General features: G+C 35.9%; 1 protein-coding gene across 5 annotated transcripts in view; it reads right to left on the reverse strand.

Moving 5' to 3' along the window:
• Positions 1–21,196, reverse strand: part of ASAP2 (ArfGAP with SH3 domain, ankyrin repeat and PH domain 2) — a 260,772-nt gene that overhangs the window by 106,883 nt on the left and 132,693 nt on the right. For 4 of the 5 annotated variants that reach the window (XM_056813322.1, XM_056813321.1, XM_007476157.3 and 1 more), the window contains exons 4-6: positions 13,297–13,371; positions 11,355–11,404; positions 2,677–2,806 (exon numbers count right to left, since the gene is read on the reverse strand). In XM_056813322.1, coding sequence (XP_056669300.1) covers positions 2,677–2,806; positions 11,355–11,404; positions 13,297–13,371 — 255 coding nt within the window. Of the gene's footprint in view, positions 1–2,676; positions 2,807–4,571; positions 7,888–11,354; positions 11,405–13,296; positions 13,372–21,196 lie in introns of those variants that run through there. The other variant, XM_056813323.1, reaches the window with a different exon arrangement.

Raw genomic sequence — 21,196 nt, forward strand, 5'->3', positions numbered from 1 at the left:
AATTGTTATTATATCAATTGTGAATTATATTATTATGCTAACATTATCGATAATATGAATACTATTGAAGAGCAAGACACATAATCCCTCAAAGTGATCTTAAGCTGTACTATCTATCAATTCATGCAAAGAATTCCCAAACTTAGAAATTCAGTCCTGGTCAGGCTCTGGATTTATGAACAGATTTCATATATCATTGAAGAGAGAAATAAAAAAGTCTCTCCCAAATTAAGCAACAAGCAATTGGAAGCTAAAGGAAGTCACGTGGAACATCTTTAGCTAAAAATACAAGCAAATCTGAAATGTCTTGACATAGGCTGAAGAAGGGAGGGTAATGGCAGTTTTCACATTTCTCTGCTTGTTATCAAAACCTTTCAAACAAATTTTTAAATGCATTTAATTAAAATAGGAAACAAATTTCAGGACTGAATAAGTCTGAATGCCATCTTTTAGACATGAGGGTTTTTTTTTTTAATTTTTTCAGTTGGAGTTCAATGTTTAAAGACACTGCCAAAATAATTCATTTCTGACACGGCAAGTAGTTTCTCCCAATAACATGCTCAATTACACATTATATTGAACTACTTAGAAAGCTTCTCAAGTAGTATGTACAGACTTTATCTTAAGAAGGTCTCTTTATCAAACTCTACACAAGCACAGAAACAAATACTTACAAACACATGCACACACACATACCAATTTAATTTGATATTTGCATCAATGTCACCAGGTATGGGCAGGATAGGAGTTATTATTCCCATTCTATAGATGAGGAAGGTAAGGCTCAAAGATATCCACTGACTTACCAAAAATCAAATATCTACCAAGTTGTGGAACAGGACAAGAACTTGGTATTCTAACTCCCAGTACAGTACACAGTATGCCTTTCATAATATTTAAAAAAAACAACCCCCCCCCCCCAAAAAAAAAAACCCTTTACCTTCCACGTTACTGTCTATTCTAAGACAGAAGAACAGTAAGGGCTAGGCAACTGGAATTAAGTGATTTGCCCAGCATCACATAGCTAGGAAGTATCTGATGCTAAACTTGAACCCAGGTCCCTTTTGACTCCACCTATTGTGTGCCACCTAACTGCTCCAATAATGATAGATTTTTGATTGCTAGTCCAGACCTTAAATTTCATGTGGCAAAGGAAACCTTTGGTGAGGAAACTGACTATCAATGCAGACTAGCAACTCTGCAACTTCTAGTCTGAGAGAGTTGTCTGGGGGCATGTAAGTGGTTAGATGATTTGCCCATCATTACAATACAGTATGCCAGAGATGGAACTTGAATTCAGGTCTTTCTTCATTGATTCTAAGGCCATTTCACTAGCCACTACTTCATTGTTGCCTCTCAATAGTTCAATTAAAATACTAATTCTGACTATATGTCAATACTGGCAACACACATGAATTTAAAGACACATATGTGAACTATTTGTAAAATTACATATAAATGAAAAGCATGTTTTTTGCAAACACATTCATAATTGTTTATATTGCATTTTTCAATTTGAGTTAGCTTCCAACTACAGCCCTCTTCATTGCCTCGTTTGTGTTTGATCTTGGAAAGATAGCTAATCAAAACATTTCTTCAAGCTAGACATATTTTTGAATATAAAGCTATTACCAAAACTAAAGTTGCCAGCCATCCCCAAAACAAAATTAAATGACTTTTGAATTCCTTCCAGGTAATCAAGAATTAATTGTATATAGTTGATTTATGATATCACAAACACTTATTTGGCATAAATGCAAGTTTAATTTCTTCCTAGAGATGCAACATACTTTATCGAAATACGAGATACTCATACTATACTCAGATGTGCTAACTTTTTTCTTCTCATATTTCTTCTATAAAAAGACCCACAATTAAAGCATTTTTTAAAAAGCCCATTGGCATTCAAATTGTAGAAGATCTATTCTAAGATATTCTTTTTATTCATTAAAAAAAGAAAAAGAGATAAAGAAGGAAACTATAGTATCCCTCTCCCTCCTTATTCCTCTCTGGTCAGAATGGTTAGGTAACAGGGCCATCAGAATATACTATAATAAAGAATAGCTAGGGAAGGATAGTTATACTTTCTTGACTTAATAAGTATAATAATGGCTAGTGACTAAGAATCGATTTGAAAACACTTCTCAAATGATAGTTTAGCTTTTTAAAAAATAGTACCTCATATGATTTAAATAGGAACTCTATATATCATAGTATTCCCTTTCTCCCATTAAGTGGCTCTTCCCTCTTACTCCTTTGTCCATGCCTTATGACATCAGCCTCAAGACAAAAAGCTGGGTGAAATTCACTGAACATTAAAGCATTGAGGGGAGGTGTGATAGGGTATATTATATGTTTTTGCATGCATAGCTAGATTTCCCCTATTTTTAGTTCTTTTTTTTCCATCCAAAGAACAATTCAGTGTTAGATTAATTCCAGTCCAGTTCCATAGAAGACTTAGGTTGCCTTATTAAAATTAATGTGCCAAAGTCATTGAGAATAATTGGCAATAGATCCCATATCAAAATATGTTGCCTTTGAGCCCAATAGTTCTCTTTTAAAACAAACACAAAGCTCCTTTGGAAAAAAGAGACCTAATGAGGGATAAAAGCAGATTTCATTTGCATCCTAGGCTCTTTACCAGCACTGGACATCTGTGCTTGTTCAGCATCTTACCTCACACATTTGTAGCTGGAAGAACCTCCTTTCTTTCTCCATCTCTTCAGCAATTTCAGCTCCACTTATTTCTGTGCGAATCATCCCATGAAGCTTGGCATGTTCCTTTTTCTCCTTTTCTATTTTTGACCTATGGGGAAAACAGCAGCAATAAATCAAGTTGCCTATTGACCTAAGGATTCTGAGCAGCCCCCTGCAGCACCCCATTCTCTCCCTTCACTACACAGTCTGCAGAGACCATATCATCCTGTTGTATAGCCTGCAGAGCACTGATCTGTAGTCAAAGGACACAGACACACGGACACGGACATGGATACAGATATACACATACACACACACACACACACACACACACACACACTCCCTTGTCTTCTGATTTCCTTGTCATTTACCTATAAAATGTAGGCATCTTTAAGTTTTTTTCTAGTCGCAAATCCTATGATCCTCCAGAAGTCTTAAAATGCCTACCTGCCAACTGGTATTTATTGAGCAACTACTATGTACAAGTTGTTCTAGGTAATATAAAGCTACATAGATAAATAAGACAAAATCCCTACTCTCAAGAAGCTTATCGTGTCAGCTGGAGAGACAAACCTAAATATAAATATAACACAAGGTACTATGTGCCAACCAAAGACAGAAATAAATGGTAAAGAGAGTTTCTCAACTGCTTGAAACTCCATGTTGAATTAATCACCTGCCTTCTCCTAAAGTATTTTGTGCTCTCTTCCCCCTTCCCTAACTGTCCTAACTTCCTTCTCTCTCATTCTCTCTTCCCTGATTAAATGTCTTAAAAAGTCTGAAACCACATAATCCACAGAGTCATCACTAAGCCTCACTTCTAGCAACATTTAACTCCTTGAGGGCAGCGGCTGTTTCATTTTTGCCTTTATATCCATAACTTTTTTCTTCCTGTTTTTCTAAGTAGTGGTTTTAAAATTTTTTTCCAGATTACACATTGATACAATTTTTAATAGTGTTTTCTGATATTTCATGATTCATGTTCTCTCCCTCCCAAAGATGGCAGGTAATAGACTGTAGATTGTACATGCATTATCATAAGATATTTATTTCCATGTTTATCGTGTTGTAAAAGAGGACACATCACTTACACTAGAGAAAAATTCAAGTAGGAAGTGAAGTGCAGAATGGCATACTTCAAATTGCATTGAGGTATTATGAGTGTTTATGTGTGTGTGTGTGTGTGTGTGTGTGTGTGTAGAGAGAGCTTTTCCCTTGCTTTTTTTTTTAATTCAATGAACAATCCAGAGTTAGATTATTCCAGTCCAATGCTATAGAAAACTTAGGTTCCCTTATTAAAATTAATGTACCAAAGTCAATAAGAAAAATTGGCGGCAGGCTCAATAGAAAACTATGCATTATTGTATCTTTTTTTTTCAGACATAAGAAAGAAGTTTAATGAATTTAGCTTCATTCAGATTTTCCCAGATGTAATCCAAGCTCTCTTACATTAATATAGGACCAACATTCCTGTCACCTGGCCTGTGGGAGAAAAGGTACTAAGTCCTGAAGAAACTACAGAAGAATCAGGGCAAGCATAAGGACTGTTTCCCAAGTAAGGCAAAACAACTTGTGTGGCATTTTTCAAGTCTGATCTCCTGTGGAGGTGGTTTAAGCTGAGATGAACATTGGTAAAGAATCAGTTCCTTCTATAGTGGTAGATAGCCTTTTTCCTCAATTCCCTCGGGATTGTCCTGGATCTTTGCACTGCTGAAAACAGTTGTCATCACACTTGAATATTGTACTTTATTACTATTATTGTATACAACATTTTCCTGGTTCTGCTTGCTTCATATCAGACAAAATTTCCAGATTTTTTTGTGATCATCTTGTCATTTATTATGGCACAATAATATTTCATTATAATCACATACCACAACTTGTTCAGCTGTTCCCCAGTTGATTGACTTTCCTTCAGTTTCCAGTTCTTTGCCACCTCAAAGAGAACTGCTATAAATATTTTTGTACAAGTAGGTCTTTCCCCCCTGTTTGTGATCTTTTTCAGATACAGACCTAGTAGGTATTACTGGGTTAAAGGGTATGCACAGTTTTATCACCCTTCGGGCATGGTTCCCTATTGCTCCCCAGAATGGCTGGATCAGTTCACATTTCCACCAACACTGTATTAGTGTCCCAGTTTTCCCATATCCCCTTTGACATTTATCATTTTTCTTTTTTGTCATATTATCTAGTCTCATAGGTGTGAGGTGGTACCTCAATTGTTTTAATTTTCATTTCTCATATTAATAATGATTTGGATAACTTTTTCATGACTATAGTCTTAATTTTTTTTGTCTGACAATTTTTGGCTGTTCATATCTTTTCACCATTTGTCAATCAGAAAATTCTCTGTATTCTTATAAAATTGACTCAAATCTCTATATATTTGAGAAATGAGATCAGTCACTTGCTATTAAATTTTTTCCCCAGTTTACTGTTTCCCTCTTAATCTTAAGTTACAGTATCTTTAATTACGAATAAAATGAACCCTATGCATAGAAAGCACTTAATGTTTCCTTACTTGAATAAAGAGAAAGAACCCTACACTGTGAATCAGAATTAGGTCTTGGTCCTGATTCTGCAACTGATTCTCTATGTGAATTTAGACAAATCACTTTTCTTTTGGGGGCCTCAGTCCTCTCCTATGCCAAATGGCAGAGTTGGATGTGATGATCACAAAGGTTCTTTCTAACTTTAAGACTATAGGTTTCTTAGATCTGCCCCAAAATATTAACAATGCCAACCTGCCTTTAGGGAGTCTAACTGTCTAGGTCAGAGAGCAGAATATCCGACCCAGGGGCCCAATTTGGCCCTCAGATTGATCTCATTCTGCCCATGGGGGTAATACTGCTCTGATCACTGCTGCTGCCACCCAGAGAATAATTTCTCCCTGGGGGGGCTCATGTGGAATTGAGTTTTATGTTCCCTGTTCTTAATTTAAAAAGCAGTTAAGTAGAATGTTTTCTTTTTCTCTAAGGGAAAAAACCCTACCATGAATTAAATTACTTCTTTTTAAAAACCTTATAATTGACCTTTGATGGACTCTTTCGTTAAGCTGATGACTCTCATCATAAGATTCCCCACTCTTGTCCTAACTGCAGTAATAATGAACTAAATTTAACCATATGGGATAGAAGCCAGGAGGATAACAGAGGTCAGCAACATCCAGCATGTGCCAGTAGGTAGCATGCCAGGCCATCTGGTCTGCCTCCCTATTACCACAGCCATGACTTAACCAGTCAGCTATATCACCACTCTCTCTGCTGTTGCTACATTAGATTTCCCACCACTTTCTCTCCTCCCATCTGCTATTGCTTCCACTCAAGTAATAGTAACCAACGAGGGCATAAGCAGAAAAGTAGGAGAATGAAGCCCATGAAATAGGACAGAAATTCTGTCACTGGCAAAGGCTACATCAGAATGAGCAATGAACTGAAAGTCAGGACATTTGGGAGATATTCCCTGGGAGACGTTAGACATGTCACTTGTTCTCCTTGGGGTCCAGTTTCTTTATCTATAAAATGGTGTAGATGATCTCTAAAGTTCTATCAGGCCATGATGTATTATGGCTCTACAGATTGAAGTCATAGACATGGTTTCTCTCAGTATGGCTATATGTTCTTGAATTTACCTGAACCCTTACTGAATCTCTCTTTTGAAAGCCTCCTCAAATAAGGAGTTCCTTCTCTACAGAATTACTTCTCTTTTTCCTAAAATTCCCTCCATTCACATCCTGACTTTAGAATCTTCAGTCTCATCAGTCTCCATATCTTTGTCCTTCTAGACTAGAGACCAGATCCTTTCAGCTTACCCCTGAATGGAAGCTACTCCATCTTCTGGATTGTTTTCTACAAATGAGTCTTTTTTCTAACAGAAGGCATAGAATGATGTGGTAGAATGACCACAGACCTGGAAGTCAGGAAAACTAGGTTCTAGCACAGGTTTTGCCTTTAACTTATCAGAGAACTTTGGACAAACCACTTAAGCATTCTCCATCTCAAGTCTCTTATCTGGATAAAATAAAGGTAGGAAGACCCCCCTGTTTGCCTCTTTGGGATTGTTTAGGGACCCAATTCTATCCAGCAAACATGCATTAAGATGTGTAAGGCACTATGCTAGGAACATTGATGGAAAAGGACATAGTATTTGCCTGGAAAAGCTTAAGTTCTAACACAAGAGGGATGCAGTAAGGCCAGAAATAAATATAATGAAAAGCAAATGACAATGTGACCAGGGAAAAGTCAAAGTGCTATGAGAAAGTGAAGGGAAAGATAGAGAAAGGAAGAAGGGAAGGAGAATCAAGGGGAGAGTGAAAATAGAGGGGAAAAAGAAAAGAAAATACTACTACCTGGGGGTAGGAGGAGAGAAAACCAGAGACAGCTTCATAGAAAAGGTGACTCCAGTTGGGAAGTGAATAAAAGGCAAATATTAAGAAACAGGGATGAAAGACAGTCTTTTCCAAGCATGGGGAATGTTATGGACCAAAGCACAGGGATAGAAAAGAACAAGAATATGAATGGGGGTGGAAGAGAGTCCAATTTGGTTATAAGGAAGAATATATGAATCAAAAGTATGGCTGAACAAGTAAGGCTGGAAACAGTTATTAGAAGACTTTGAGACTCTCAAGTCTGGTAGGCAATGATGAGCTCCTAAAGGTTTCTGAGAAGGGGCCAGATTATGAGAGTGTATTAGCAACATTATTCAAGCAGTCGTGTGGAAGGCAGACTGGGGGGAGACAGACCGAAAGCAGGAAAGTAGCATGATGTCATTTAGTCAATCAAAAAGGACTGTCAAACACACTGAAAATCTATTAGGATGAGTTTTATTGGGTTTTCTGGCTTGTTTTGAGGAAGGGGCAGTTGTGTGTGTGGATTCTTTGTTTGCTTTAACTCCATTAACATCACCCTACCACTTTTATCCATTGGCTCCTCAGATCTCCCCATTTTTACCACTCTTTCTTCTCTGGGCAAAAAAAAAAATCATGCAAAGCTCTTCATTTCTCAAAAATTTTGTGACAATCACTATTGGAACCATTATGTTTCAAAGCTCTGTTACCTAAATACCATATTGGTCTGAATACAGGCTGTGTTTTCTCTAAATCTAGCTTGAACAAAATATATAACTATGTCTCACTATTACCACAAGAAAGATGATAGTACAAAGAGAGTAGGATTATAAAAATGACTGAAATATTTTTATTTAAAGTGAAAGAAATATTTCCCTCAAGATAACAAAAGTATAAAGAGAGTAGTGATTATAAAAAGGAATGTAACATTTTTAAAGTAAAAAATATTTATTAAAAAAACAACAATAGGGAGCAGCTGGGTGGCTCAGTGGACTGAGAGCCAGGCCTAGAGACAGGAGTTCCTAGGTTCAAATCTGGCCTCTGATACTTCCTAACTGTGTGACCCTGGGCAAGTCACTTAACCCCCTGATTCTATGACAGAAGGTAAGGGTTTAAAAAAATTTTTTTTTCTTAAAGAACGATAAAAATATAGAGAATGATGATAAAAAAGGACTGAAGAATTTTTAAAGTGAAAGAAATATTTTTAAAATTTTGCAGTAAATCTATTTCAATAATTTTATGAAATTATTTTTTCCAATGCATATCTGTATATTGGTATACAAGTATTTGGGGGGAGTGCGGAATCCTTACCTTTAAGGCAAAAGAGCAGTAAGGAGAGGCAATTGAGATTAAGTGACTTGCCCAGAGTCATACAGCTAGGAAGTTATCCGAGGCCAAACCTGAACCCAGGTTCTCCCTCCTCCAGGCCTCATACTCTTTCCCTGTACTACCTACATGATCCTAAAGTTTAAAAAATGTATATGCTTTTAATTGGAAATGAATAGAGAGAAAATAGTTTGGTTAATGTTTTAAAAACAGAGAAGAGGGGGTAGTAAAGATGTGAAATGTTCTATGTGCTTTCAGATGAGGTCATTCTATTATTAGTTTTACTTGACTGTTTAACTTTGTTACAAAAGACCTCTCAAAATGTGGGAGTAATCTAGAGATTTATCTAATGTAAAAACAAAGTACCAATAAAACTGAAATTCACAAAAAGTATCATTTTAGCAGCTCAGTCTGTATTTGGTGACAATTTAGATGCAGAAAAAGCTTTTAATTGTTTACTTAAACTTAATTATATAAAAGTTTCATATGTATTGCATAAATAAATACATAAATTATATAAAATTATAATTAATTAAACTAATATAGTAATAAGCCTCCTCATTTTGCAATAGAGAAAGCAGCATGGAAATTGTAAATTGTTTCAAGTTGATAAAAGTAATTTTTACTTGGAGTAGGGGAAGGGAAGCAAAGGGAGGGATAGCAAAAGCCCCCAAATTCCCAAATCAAATAATTCACTTAACAGATTAAAACATAGACAATCGTACTTGTGTTCAATAAAATCATCAAGATTTAACTGGAAAGGACTTGAAAGAACCTTTATTGACATTTATGGTATCAGATTTACAAGTATTGTAACTCCAAGCCATACACGAACCAAAAAATCAGCGATACTTTTGGAAGGATTCTTGGAGTGGTTCCAGCTTTCCCCATTACTAAGCTGCCATCTAACCCCTTTCTCTTCCCTCCCCCTATCCCAGCAATTTTATTTTTAATTATTACAATTTATCTATGATGTGCTTTTATTTATTTATTGCCAATTACATATTATAACAAGTTTCCACACAAGTTTTCCTAAGTCACAGCAATACTTTTGATAAGTGGCCAGGAAGTAATTTACTGGGAGAGAACTCATTATTGCTAATATCAGTCCATTCTCTTTTTCAATAGTCTTGTTAAGAAGTTTTTCTTTACCTCAAGCTTAAATATACCTTTCTGCTCCTCCTAAATACTGTCTCTAGATGTGGTCAAGCAAAACAAATCTCGTCCCTCATCTATAACAGCCTCTCAAATATCTGAAATATCTGAAGATAACTGTTTTGCCCCAGTTTCTTCCCAAGTCTCTTCTCTAGATCCAATATCTCCAGTTCTTCAGATATTTACTAGCTCTATGACCCTAAGGAAACATTTCACCTCTGGGCAGATCATTAATGGAGATAATAATAGCATCTACCCTCCAGACCTGACATGACAGTAAAATAAGACAATTGTAAAGCATTCTGTAAACTGTGCTATAGAGATGCTATTATTATTATTCAATTGATTCTCATGTCATAATCTCAAGACTCACTACCATCCTGGCCCCTTATAACATTTTACATCTTATCAATGTCCTTCCTAAAACATGGCACCTAGCACTAACCACAGTATTCCCAAAGTATATTGTTTAGTTGTTCCAATTGTATCCCAGTTTTTGTGAGCCCATTTGGGGCTTTCTTGGCAAAGATACCAGTGGCTTCCATTTCCTTCTCCAGCTCATTTTACAGATGATGAAAAAGCAGGCAAATAAGGTGAAATGACTTGCCCAGGGACACATGGCTAGTTAAGTGTCTGAGGTAAGATTTGAACTCAAGAAGAGTTACTGACTTCAGACTCAGCACCTAGCCATCTCATACCAGTATTCCCAAAGTATGGATGGACTATTCCACCTCCCCCCCCCCCCCCCAGTCCTCTAGCCTCACTTTAATGTAGGCTGAAAATGCATTAGTTTTCTTGGCATCCAAGCAACACTATTGCTTCACTGAGCTTGCAGTCCACTAAACATCCAGATTTTTTCCCTACCACCGTCTACTTATAAAGCTGATTTTTTAAATCCAAGTTTAATACTTTGCAAATTCTATCAGACTAGAGTCAGCTTAACATGTTAATATACTGGGATTGCTTTGGACTTGACTTTTTCAACTAATATGTTAGCTATCATCTTCCCAGTTTCCCATCATCTAAAAAACCTATCAATATTCAATTTATGACTTTCTCCAACTTCTCATTTACAAATGAAAAAACTGCTGCATTGAAGTTAAGACATTTTTGCCCAAGGGTACATAGGTAGTAAATGATGGAACAAAAACCTGTCCTCTATCTCCCACTTCCAGGTTTTCTGAGTTATCCCACACTTTCCCTCTTCTGCTGCTTCTATTTAAATGAGATGGTTTCTCAAATCCTTTCTGATCTTTCCAGGGAAAATGATGGTATGTAAGAAACACAAAGCAGAAATAGGGCTTAAAACTTTCAGAAACCACTCAGGACCCTTGAGAAAATAGAAAACTGTGCCATTATGATTAATAGAATGAACATGAAATTTAAAGGATAAAAAAATCATATTAGTGATTTTAACTGACTTAATTTAATTAACTTTCTGAAAGTAACATTCTTCAATAATTTATAATGAAAGACAGAAAGGGGCCAAGGAAAACCCTATTTAGATATGGTTTGCCAAGGAACACACGTGTTTATGATACTAATTTTTTTTAAAAAGTAGAAGTCATAGAATTATAGGAATTTGGCAGAAAACTTTGATTATTTAATCCAATATGAAGAAACCATCAGTCATACAAGAATAAGCAGAACCAGAATTTGAACCCAAGTCTTAACTTCAAATTACTCCTCCAATATCTGATGTCAAAAGTATAACCACAGTAAAAGGGATACATTCCTCCCTGAACTAAGCACTGTCTAAAATGAGAACTACAGCTCAACTTTAATCTAGAAACCAAACTCTGCACTTATTTCTAAAATGAAAAACACTTACACTTTTGTTTCATAGTCCTTCCAAGCTTTGTCAAAAGGCTTTTTCAGATCCTGTAAACACAGAGCACAAATTAGATGTGGAAGTGGCTAAATATTAACTACTAAGTAATCCTACTTATCACTGTAATATGCTTTAAGAGAAAATTAATTATTGTGATTATGCTGTAAGAGAATTCATGAACTACAATATATTTACCTAAGGGACATGTTCTTAAGTGGATAAGAGGTAATACTGTTAACAAAGGGACCTCTACTAATGAAATGACCCAGCATTCTTTTGAACATATATATATATATATATATATATATATATACATATATATATTTGTATACATATACACACAGATATTTATATATCATTCTAAATTATTGAACTATTTTACTTTCAAAAAGTTAATTAAATGAATTCTCAGTTCAAATCACTATGATTTTTGTTTTTATTTCTATCTATTCATTCTATCTATACATACCTACCTATGAATCTATCTTTTTATGTAGAGTCCATAAAGAGCACATATGTGATGGGCAGAGTCTAAACTAAGAAGTGGCCCTAAGAATAGAATGATTCACTTCAAACAGGAAAAAGTAATTATTCCTGTTTGCTCATTGCATCCTTCACTGACTAGGAAGAAAAAAAGAAATAATCCCAACTATTTTATTGTCTGTGCCTCCTAAGTTGGTACCTAACCTTTTTGTGGAGAGGTCCTATTTTATTTCCCCAAAGATCTGTAGTGAGTTAAGATGCACTGAACACTGTGAAACAGCTAGAGATGAGGTCATTACAAATCACTACATTTGGTATTGAGATTCCTCTGACAGAGAGCAATGCCTTTACCTTTATTAAGATCAAATTCTAGTACAGAGAGGGCAAGCTCTAAAAAAAAATTGAAGTCACGATCTTCTCTTTCTTGCTAGGTCTCTATTTTGTTGAATTCAATCTTTATCCATGCTTTCTCAACCTGCTTTAACCTTGGTCCATACCCATCTGCATATTCTGGAAATCACTGAGCTTGCTGTTTAAAATTAATATGTCAAAACCAGACAATTGTCAGCTCAAGGACACATAATTTGGAGGATTTAAAAATTAAGCCAGTCTATGACTCAAAAATGCAAGTTATTCAAGACTGCAATACTGTGAGAAAACTAATGTTCTTCTTGAAAAAGATAAGTAGCATGCAAATCAGGAAAATTATCTGAAAGCAGTTCTCCCTGATGGACGTTAGTCAGTGCCATATGCAGAAACAGAACAATAATGGGATTCCAGAAATGGTTATGGAATATATAAAAATGTGAGGACAGGAGGCCATTCTCTTTTCCCAGTGCCATTGGCTGGCTGATCAGGAAATCGGGTTTTAATTTTTTGTTGGCTAACTTGAAGCTGAATGACAATTTTGCCAGCTAATGCCAGGGAATCCTCTCATCTCTTAGGAAGCTAGATGGGCCCATCTCTTTTTCCTCCTCCTCTTTTCATCTTATCCTTCCCATTCCCTCTCTTGCCTCCAATTCAAAGTAAGAAGGAAGTCCTGCCTAGCTGGCTCAGATGTCAGGCTACAGTTATGGAAATGTCTAGGTTAGCAGCAGACACTACCAAATCCCAAAGGTCCCAGTGTGGTTAAGACTTCAAAATCCTTACTGAAGCTATTTATTACTTTCTATAAACACATTATCCTCTCCATTTCTAGTAACCATTGTATGTTTATATATGTCAGGATGAAACTAGAAAGGCCATGAGTGCCAATTCTTTCAGCTCATTATGCCAACAAAATAGTAAATAAAAGCAAATGTGGATAACAGATGGCCATCTTGTCTCTCATTCTCCACACCCTCATATTAAAAACATAATGAATATATATGAATTGCCTGCCTTAATAAGGTAATATGATCCTTATTGCTCAATAACATAAAAATACTTTTTAATGATTAAAAATATAAAGCTGCCATACCCCCTTTACTCCTTTAAGGTCTCCTTTCAGCAAACTGTCCAAAGGGAAAGAAATTATGTTGTTCATATTCTGAATCTAAAAAACAAATAAACAAAAAGTTAATCTTATTTACTGTCCATTCCAAGGAAGAAAAAAGAGAATATAAGCATCACACAGTATATATGTCACCTTCTACGGTTTAAAGATTGTTATGTGATAAAAAAACAACTTCTATTCAAAACCTGATTGATGATAAAATGGCCACATGAATTTTTTAACTCTTTTTTAAGGTTATCCTAGCAATGGTTATTCATATGTCATTTTCAAATACAGAATGATCAAGAATCTGATGGCTCGTCAGTAATAATAAGCATAATAAACTTTAAAATTTCACATTGATGGGTCTTCCTGCTAATAATCCTACATTCTGTTAATCTTCAAATGAAGTGATACTTTTATAATGCATCAGTTGCTAATAATAAGCACCCTGATACAATAGAACAACCACTGGATTTCAGATGCAGAAGAGTTTGAATGACTGAAACATTTCTGAGATCATAGATGCTGAGAGATGCTGAATTCTAAAACAGAGATATCAAAAATAACTTATGGAAGAGTCACCTTAAGCGATGTTGGGGAAAAAGTTTAAAAGAATAGTCATCATTTATTATTTTGTGTTCTAACATAAGGTGAAAAGGGAAAAAAAAAACAATGAACTCAGAAGTCAGAACACTTGGCTTGCTTCTTTTGGTCACTTAATAGTAGTGTTACTATTGAAGAGGTCCCTTATTTTTGCATCTCAAGTTTTCTAATCTAAAAAATGAGGGAACTCACTTAAATTAGGGTGTGTTGATATATTTCATGAGGTCTGTGAATTAAGATGAGGGAAAAATTACATCTTCATTTTCATTCAGGAGATATTGTTTTGAGGTGTCCATAGTTTTCACTAGACTGCCAAAGGGCTCTCTCTCTCTCTGTCTCTCTGTCTCTCTCTCTGTCTCTCTCTCTCTCTCTCACACACACACACACACACACACACACACACACACACACACACACACACACACACACACGAATCCTTCCAGTTCTAATATTCTGTGATACTGGTACTGCCTCCTGGCCATTGACTCAATAAATTACTCTATTTTTAAAGATTTGTTGGAGCCTAGTAATTCTTTAAGAGCATAGCCTCCCAAATCAGATAATATCAAGCTCTCCCACAATTCTATGATTAATATGTGTGGGATAAGTGAAGGGAGGCATAGAGAAGGTACCATGTATCTGGAAGGTCCTATCCCATTCTCCTCACTAAAAGGAGATAACTGCCAATGTTTTTGATGTAAGTCAAGAAGAAAAGAAGTAAAAGCATGTTTGTTATGACCATCTTGGCAGAGCACACACTCATACCTGGCCAAGATGTTAGCTCTACTAACTCTTCTAACTTCAACATTGCAAAATTGCAAAGAAAACTCTCAGACCTAGTTATCTGTATCCTCCCATTAAAATGCAGTTCATTCTTTGTATTTCTATTTCTAGTCTTGGCACATAGTATTTGCTTAATAAACACTTTCTGAATGAGTGCTCAATTCTCCTTTCTAATTTATAGCCTCTGTTTCTATTTCCATTCATCTTCAAAATATCTATTTTATTTTTAATATTATTTTTCACAAATGTTTTGTTGAGATTTTTCTTTCACTTCCCAAAGACTCATTCTCTTCTTTCTCACCTCTCAAAAGAAACCTCCCTTTTAACTAAGAAATCAACTAAGCAAAACAAACTATACCAAACTGGATATTTTGGGCACCATTTCCATAGATATAGTTCATTGCTTCTACTGAGAAGAGGGGGGAAAGTTCATGAATCTCTTAATAAAATAGAAACTTTGGAAAGGTCTGGAGATATCAAGGGTGAATTGGCATAATGGTTATAAAGGCTCAGGAGCCCTAGGGCTCTGAAGCTAAATTTTGCATTACAAATTGCACTGTAAATAATGGGTGGAAGAACCTACCAAACCAGCTGCCCCAAGGTCCTCCCTCTAATTCTTAAGCTTCCTCACAGTTTTATTAGTATATGAAATCCTTTTATACAGATTTTCTAACACTAAACCAATTTGATTCATTTCAATTTGAGTTTTCTAAGTCTACTAAGAGCAAGACACTGGGCCTGAGAGGCAAAGTTAAAGGCAACTCTGTAGGTGAGAAAAATTCTCATAATACAGAAGCTCAGCACTTTCTCCAGTTCTTAGTTTTAAAATTACTAGAACACAGGAAGATTTAAGAGAATGGTCACACAGACAATATATGTTAGAGGCAGGCCTTGAACCCAACTTTTCCTGGTTCCAAAGCCAGCTTTCTAACCAATAAGCTAAGAGTTCTTAACCTAGGATCCATGCATTACATGTTTTTTTCAATACCTGCATTAATAATAGCTAGTATATATACATATGTACATAAATATCACATGGAGGTTTGCAAAGCCCTTCACAAAAATACTCTCATTTTATCTTCACAAAAACCATGGGAGTTATGAGATATTCTTATTCTCATTTTCAGATGAGGAAACTGAGTTAGGCAGCTATTAGGCCCATGATGGTGAACCTATGACACTTGTGTCAGCACTGACATGCATAGCCATTTTCAATGACACATGGCCACATATAGAGAAATATGGGGCTGCATGCCGAGGACATTTTTTTCTTGAAGTGACACACCACCCAAGTTATGCTTTTTTTTTTTTGGTGAATTTTGACACACCAAGCTCAAAAGGTTGCCCATCACTGCATTAGGCACTTGTCCAGGGTCACAAGACTTCAAAGTGTCTGAGGTTAGATTTAAACTCAAATCTTCCAGACTCTAGGTCCAGCAGCTATAACCGCTGAGCCAACTAACTATCTAAGTTGGTTTTCCTTTGTAATTATTTCATGCATTAGCTAACAAGCGCAGAGACACAGGAAAAAGTACTCTAAGAGTTAGCAGTTGAGCTGAATCTTGCTGGAAGCCAAGAGGAAGTGGGAGAATATTTCAGATGCAATGGAGATAGGCTTTACAAAGGACACCAAGATGGGAGGGTTGGAGTTGGAATAGAGAAGTGCAAAAGTCCAGTAAATATATATTTTTATATCAGTATATCTATGCCACTCAGGACTAACATACTTGTATATACTGGAAAATTAAAACTGTAATCTACTTTAAAAGTAAAAGGCACCAACAATTTACCCTAATCTATAGAGTTAAAATGAAAATTTTGCAATATTTACAAAATTTTACATTAAAGAAATGTAAAATGTCCTGAAGATTTTTCAACCATATTACTTTGAATGAGATATTCAAGATAATTTAATATCCCTAACATTTGATTTCTTATGGTCAAACTTGAAAATAGAACTTTAAAAAACTGATTCACATAAACTCCTCCACAAATTACTTTCAAAGTGGAGGCAATCCACTGGAAAATATAGGACAGGTGATAATAATACTCACTTCAGACAGCCAATGCTGCCAAATAAATGATTAAATAATGAGTACCACTTGAGAAATGATACTTCTGACAATCTTTGTCCCAGACTTAAACAACTCAACATTTATCATGTCTCTTGAATGCCTGCAGGGTGGTCTGTAATCAACTATGACTCAAGAGAAATAATATTAAACATTTAAATGTGGATATTCAGTTTAAAGCAAGGTTGCCAGACTGGTCAGAACTGGTTAACAGACTAAAGGCAGACATGTATTAGAAGTCTGCTGACTTGAGGGTATAGAGACTTGAGGAGAGAGGCTTGATCCCGGAACAGAGAGATCTTAAGCTCATAAACTCCACCTACCTTCTTTAACCACTGGTGAAAGGGTTTATGGGGAGGTATTCTTTGGAATTTAGGTCACTGTCAATACAGGGAGTCAAACCCTGCCCCCAAAGCAAATTACACTAAGATGCTAGTTATATTGATTTCATTTAGAAAAATTGGTAGAAATAGTAGTGACAGAAATTTAGATTTACCCAAGTAAGGCATTTCTATAGTGTCCATTATTGACTATTCAAGTTATATCCCACTAGACTTAAGTATTTGTAAAAGATTGAAGAGTATTTGTGAATCACATGGTCTCTGGGCAGGAAGGTTCCTTAGAGACCAACTTATAGTCCAAATAGTACCTGACAAAGAATCCCCCAAAAAACATCTTCACACCCCCCCACACACACATATACATACACAAACTCATACCTTCTTAGAATAGATACAAATATTGGTTCTATGGCAGAAGAGCAACAGGGGGTCAGTCAGCAAATGAAATTAAGTGACTTGCCCAGGTCACAAAGCCAGGAAGTGTCTGGGGCCATATTTAAATGTCCTCCCAACTCCATGCCTAATATTCTATCTACTGTGTGACATCTTCTATAAGTTGTCATCTATCTAGCTTCTAGTTAAATAGGGCAAATCTGCTACCTTTCAAAAGTCTACTCCACTATTGTCCAGATCTAATGATAAAGAAGTATTGTCTTATTATGGGGAGCCTAAATCCACCTCTCTGGTCCTAGTTCTGCTATCTGGATAATAACTTTTCTCCATGGGGGCCTTTCAGAGTCCTAAAGACCAAGTCTTTCTTCTCTAAGCTAAACAAACAGCTCTAGTTCCTTCCTTTAATCCTGGCAAGGGGCATAGTCTCTGTGATGTTTTAGCCACACAGATTTAGTTTCTATACTTTGTCCATTTCCTTCTTCCAACATGGCATCCATGGCCATATGCAACATTCCAGATGTTGTCTGAAAGGAGCTGAGTAATAACAACAGCTGGTACTTAAATAGTGCTCATGACCCACTTCACTTACATTATCTCATTTGATCCTCCCAATGAAGAGGTAGTGGAAAGACAGCTGAACTTGGAATCACAGGTTCACATTATTCTAAGGAGAATTATTTAAGTCTTGGTTCTGTTACTACTTATCTAACCAGGGACAAGTCACTTCACCTTTCATCTGTTAAATGGAGAAAGAGGGAGAAAGGTCAAACTAGATAACCCCTAAAGTCCTTTTTAGCTTCAGATCTAAGATTTTATAATCTATGGGGTAAGTTGACATAAGTCCATATGATCCTGTGAGGTAGTTAATGAGTATTATTATCATCCCCATTTTATTATGGAAAAAAACTGAGGTTTGGAAAGTTTCAATAATCTGCCTATTGCCACAAAATTACTAAGCTTCAGAGGCTAAATTCAAACCCATCTTGCCTGATCCACGAAGATCCAGTGTTCCTCCAGAATGTTTTCCAATTCAGTAACTGGCTGTCTCTGCCTAACAGGAATTATCACAATTTCCTTTCTGGATACTATATCTCTCCTTAATGCAAGCTACAAGAGTGTTAAGCTTTTCTGGTGAGCATCATACTGTTTACTAGTTGATCATAGAGATAACACACTGAATGATATAGACTAGCCCTTCCCCAAATTTGGCACTTGTCTGCCTCACTTTCCTCAACTAGAGAAATGGGGATAACAACCACACCTATTGCAAGTTGTTGTGAGGGAGCATATTTGCAAAGCGTATAGCACATTGAGGATACAAATTAAAAATATAATTGTTCTTAGCCCTCAAGAACTTTAAAATGTAATAATATTTTAAAGAGTAAAAATGTAGGGGGCAGCTGGGTGGCTCAGTGGATTGAGATCCAGGCCTAGAGACAGGAGGTCCTAGGTTCAAATCTGGCCTCAGACACTTCCTAGCTGTGTGACCCTGGGCAAGTCACTTGACCCCCATTGCCTAGCCCTTACCACTCTTCTGCCTTGGAGCCAATACACAGTATCGACTCCAAGATGGAAGATAAGGGTTTAAAAAAATGTAAAATACCCAAACCTTGAAAATCTTAGTGTTATACAAGCAAATTATTATTATTTTTAAGATGTTTATATATATGTGTGTATATATATATATATATGGAGAGAGAGAGCCCTTAATATGAGTTTACTAATTATACTTTCATGTTACTATATACTAACTTATTTTGGACTAATAATTTGTATCTAACACTAATAGAAAGAATTTGATTCATATGTGACATGAGAGAAAACTTCAAGCACAGAAAAACACTACTCTCTTGCCTCCACTTAAAGCCAGGGGACAAATAGAAAGGAATTCAGATGCTCCATCCTGGCAAAGCTCAACCCAAATGAAAGCCTGGCTGCAGCCCTTTCTGATTATTTGTTAAGGACTGTACAGACAGCCTTGGGTGTGCAATTTGAAAGCACCCCTCCCTCTAGGTCTGACTGAGAGAAAAAAGTCAATGCCAAAATATTACTGCACATCCCTGGTGCTCTAACAGACTCTAACTCCAATTTATAAGTAATAAAATTTTTATGATCTGAGAGAAGAATTAAATTGTCCCAAGGAAACAGAACCAAACTCTTTTTCATTGCTCCAAGCAAGCACTGGACTTTACTCCTTTAGCTGTGGCTTCCAATCTAAAGTGAGTGGAAAGTAGAAGGTACAATGTAAAGAAGCATTATTACTATTATTAATGTGAATTGCAATAACTGTTTTGAATTATGGACTTGTAATGAACAGCAGAGAATAAACAAAACTTTAAAAATGTAATAACCACCTCTGCTTTTGGACTTAGAATTTCTAATTGTCCCATTTACCTGCTCATATCTGGGTCTGTTTATATTTCCATGGGTAGAATACAATGAGTTAGTCAGACAGGTCAGGTTAAAGGCAAAAGGCAAAAATGTATAGACAGATGAGGTCATTAGACACCAACAATAAAATCATTATGTTGATATCATAGTAGATTGTCTCCCCCATTGCCCTTTCCATCTCGTGGATTCAATGAACATTTGCCAAATACCCAGGGTTTAGAAGGGGCCTTGAGATAGAATTGTGAACAATAATACCCAGTTCTTGTCCTCAAGGAATTTTTAGACCAATGCACATACTACAAAGAAGAATGTAGTAAATGGACATCTATTTCCTCATCTCTAAATGAAGGGCTTGAACTAGATCCCTAAGGTTCTTTTCAGATCTAAAAGCCATAAAAAGTATGTCAGATAGATCCCAAACACAAATTCTGTCACAAGAAAGAGCAAGAGAAAGAGGGGGAGTGGGAAGAAGATTCAAGACTAGAGAAGACCATATGGAAGTTTAACAATTATCAAAGCCAACATTCTGATTTTCTTTAAATTCCCTTTTTCAAATTTCCTCTAAATTCTTATAAACTTTTTTTCTTAATTAATTGCCTACTTGTAAATTAACCTGTTTGCCTCATCTCTAAAATGAACTGGAGAAGGACACGGCAAACACCACCAGTATTTTTGCCAAGGAAATCCCAAATGGGGTCATGAAGAGTAGGACACAACTGAAAAATAACAAAATATCAAACAAGTAAGACCAAAGAAATTTTAAAAGCTTCTTAGTCAGGAAATACTTGAGGAAGCTAGATGAATCAGTGGATAGAGCATTGGACATGAAGTTAAGAAAATTTGAGTTCAAATCTGTCATCAAACATTCATTATCTATGTGACCCTGAACTGTTCACTTAACCTTCTGTTTGCTTCAGTTTCCCCATCTGCTAGCTATTATTACTATTACAGTATAGAAACATGGCGCTCAAGGGAAACACTGTATGTCTGTATATATATACACACCTTACAGAGAATAATGGCAAAAGCTTATGAACAGCACTGTTTCATAAAACAAAGAACAATAGTAAAGGTTAAAATTAGTTTAAAGAAAATTTGGCAACTAAGAAGAATCATTCCGAAAATGCTTAAAGATGAATTTGGAAGGGTAATAAATAGATGAAAAATGGAAAAGATCTATAATTTTTTTACTTAATGAAAAGGAGATGCCACATTTGGACTCTAACTTCACAGTCCCAAATATACTTATATGAGGTAGATTTAGCACTAAAGAGAACACAGGTAAGAAAAGCAGTTAGA

This window comes from Monodelphis domestica, chromosome 1 (assembly GCF_027887165.1).
Source record: "Monodelphis domestica isolate mMonDom1 chromosome 1, mMonDom1.pri, whole genome shotgun sequence".
NCBI classification, from domain to species: domain Eukaryota; kingdom Metazoa; phylum Chordata; class Mammalia; order Didelphimorphia; family Didelphidae; genus Monodelphis; species Monodelphis domestica.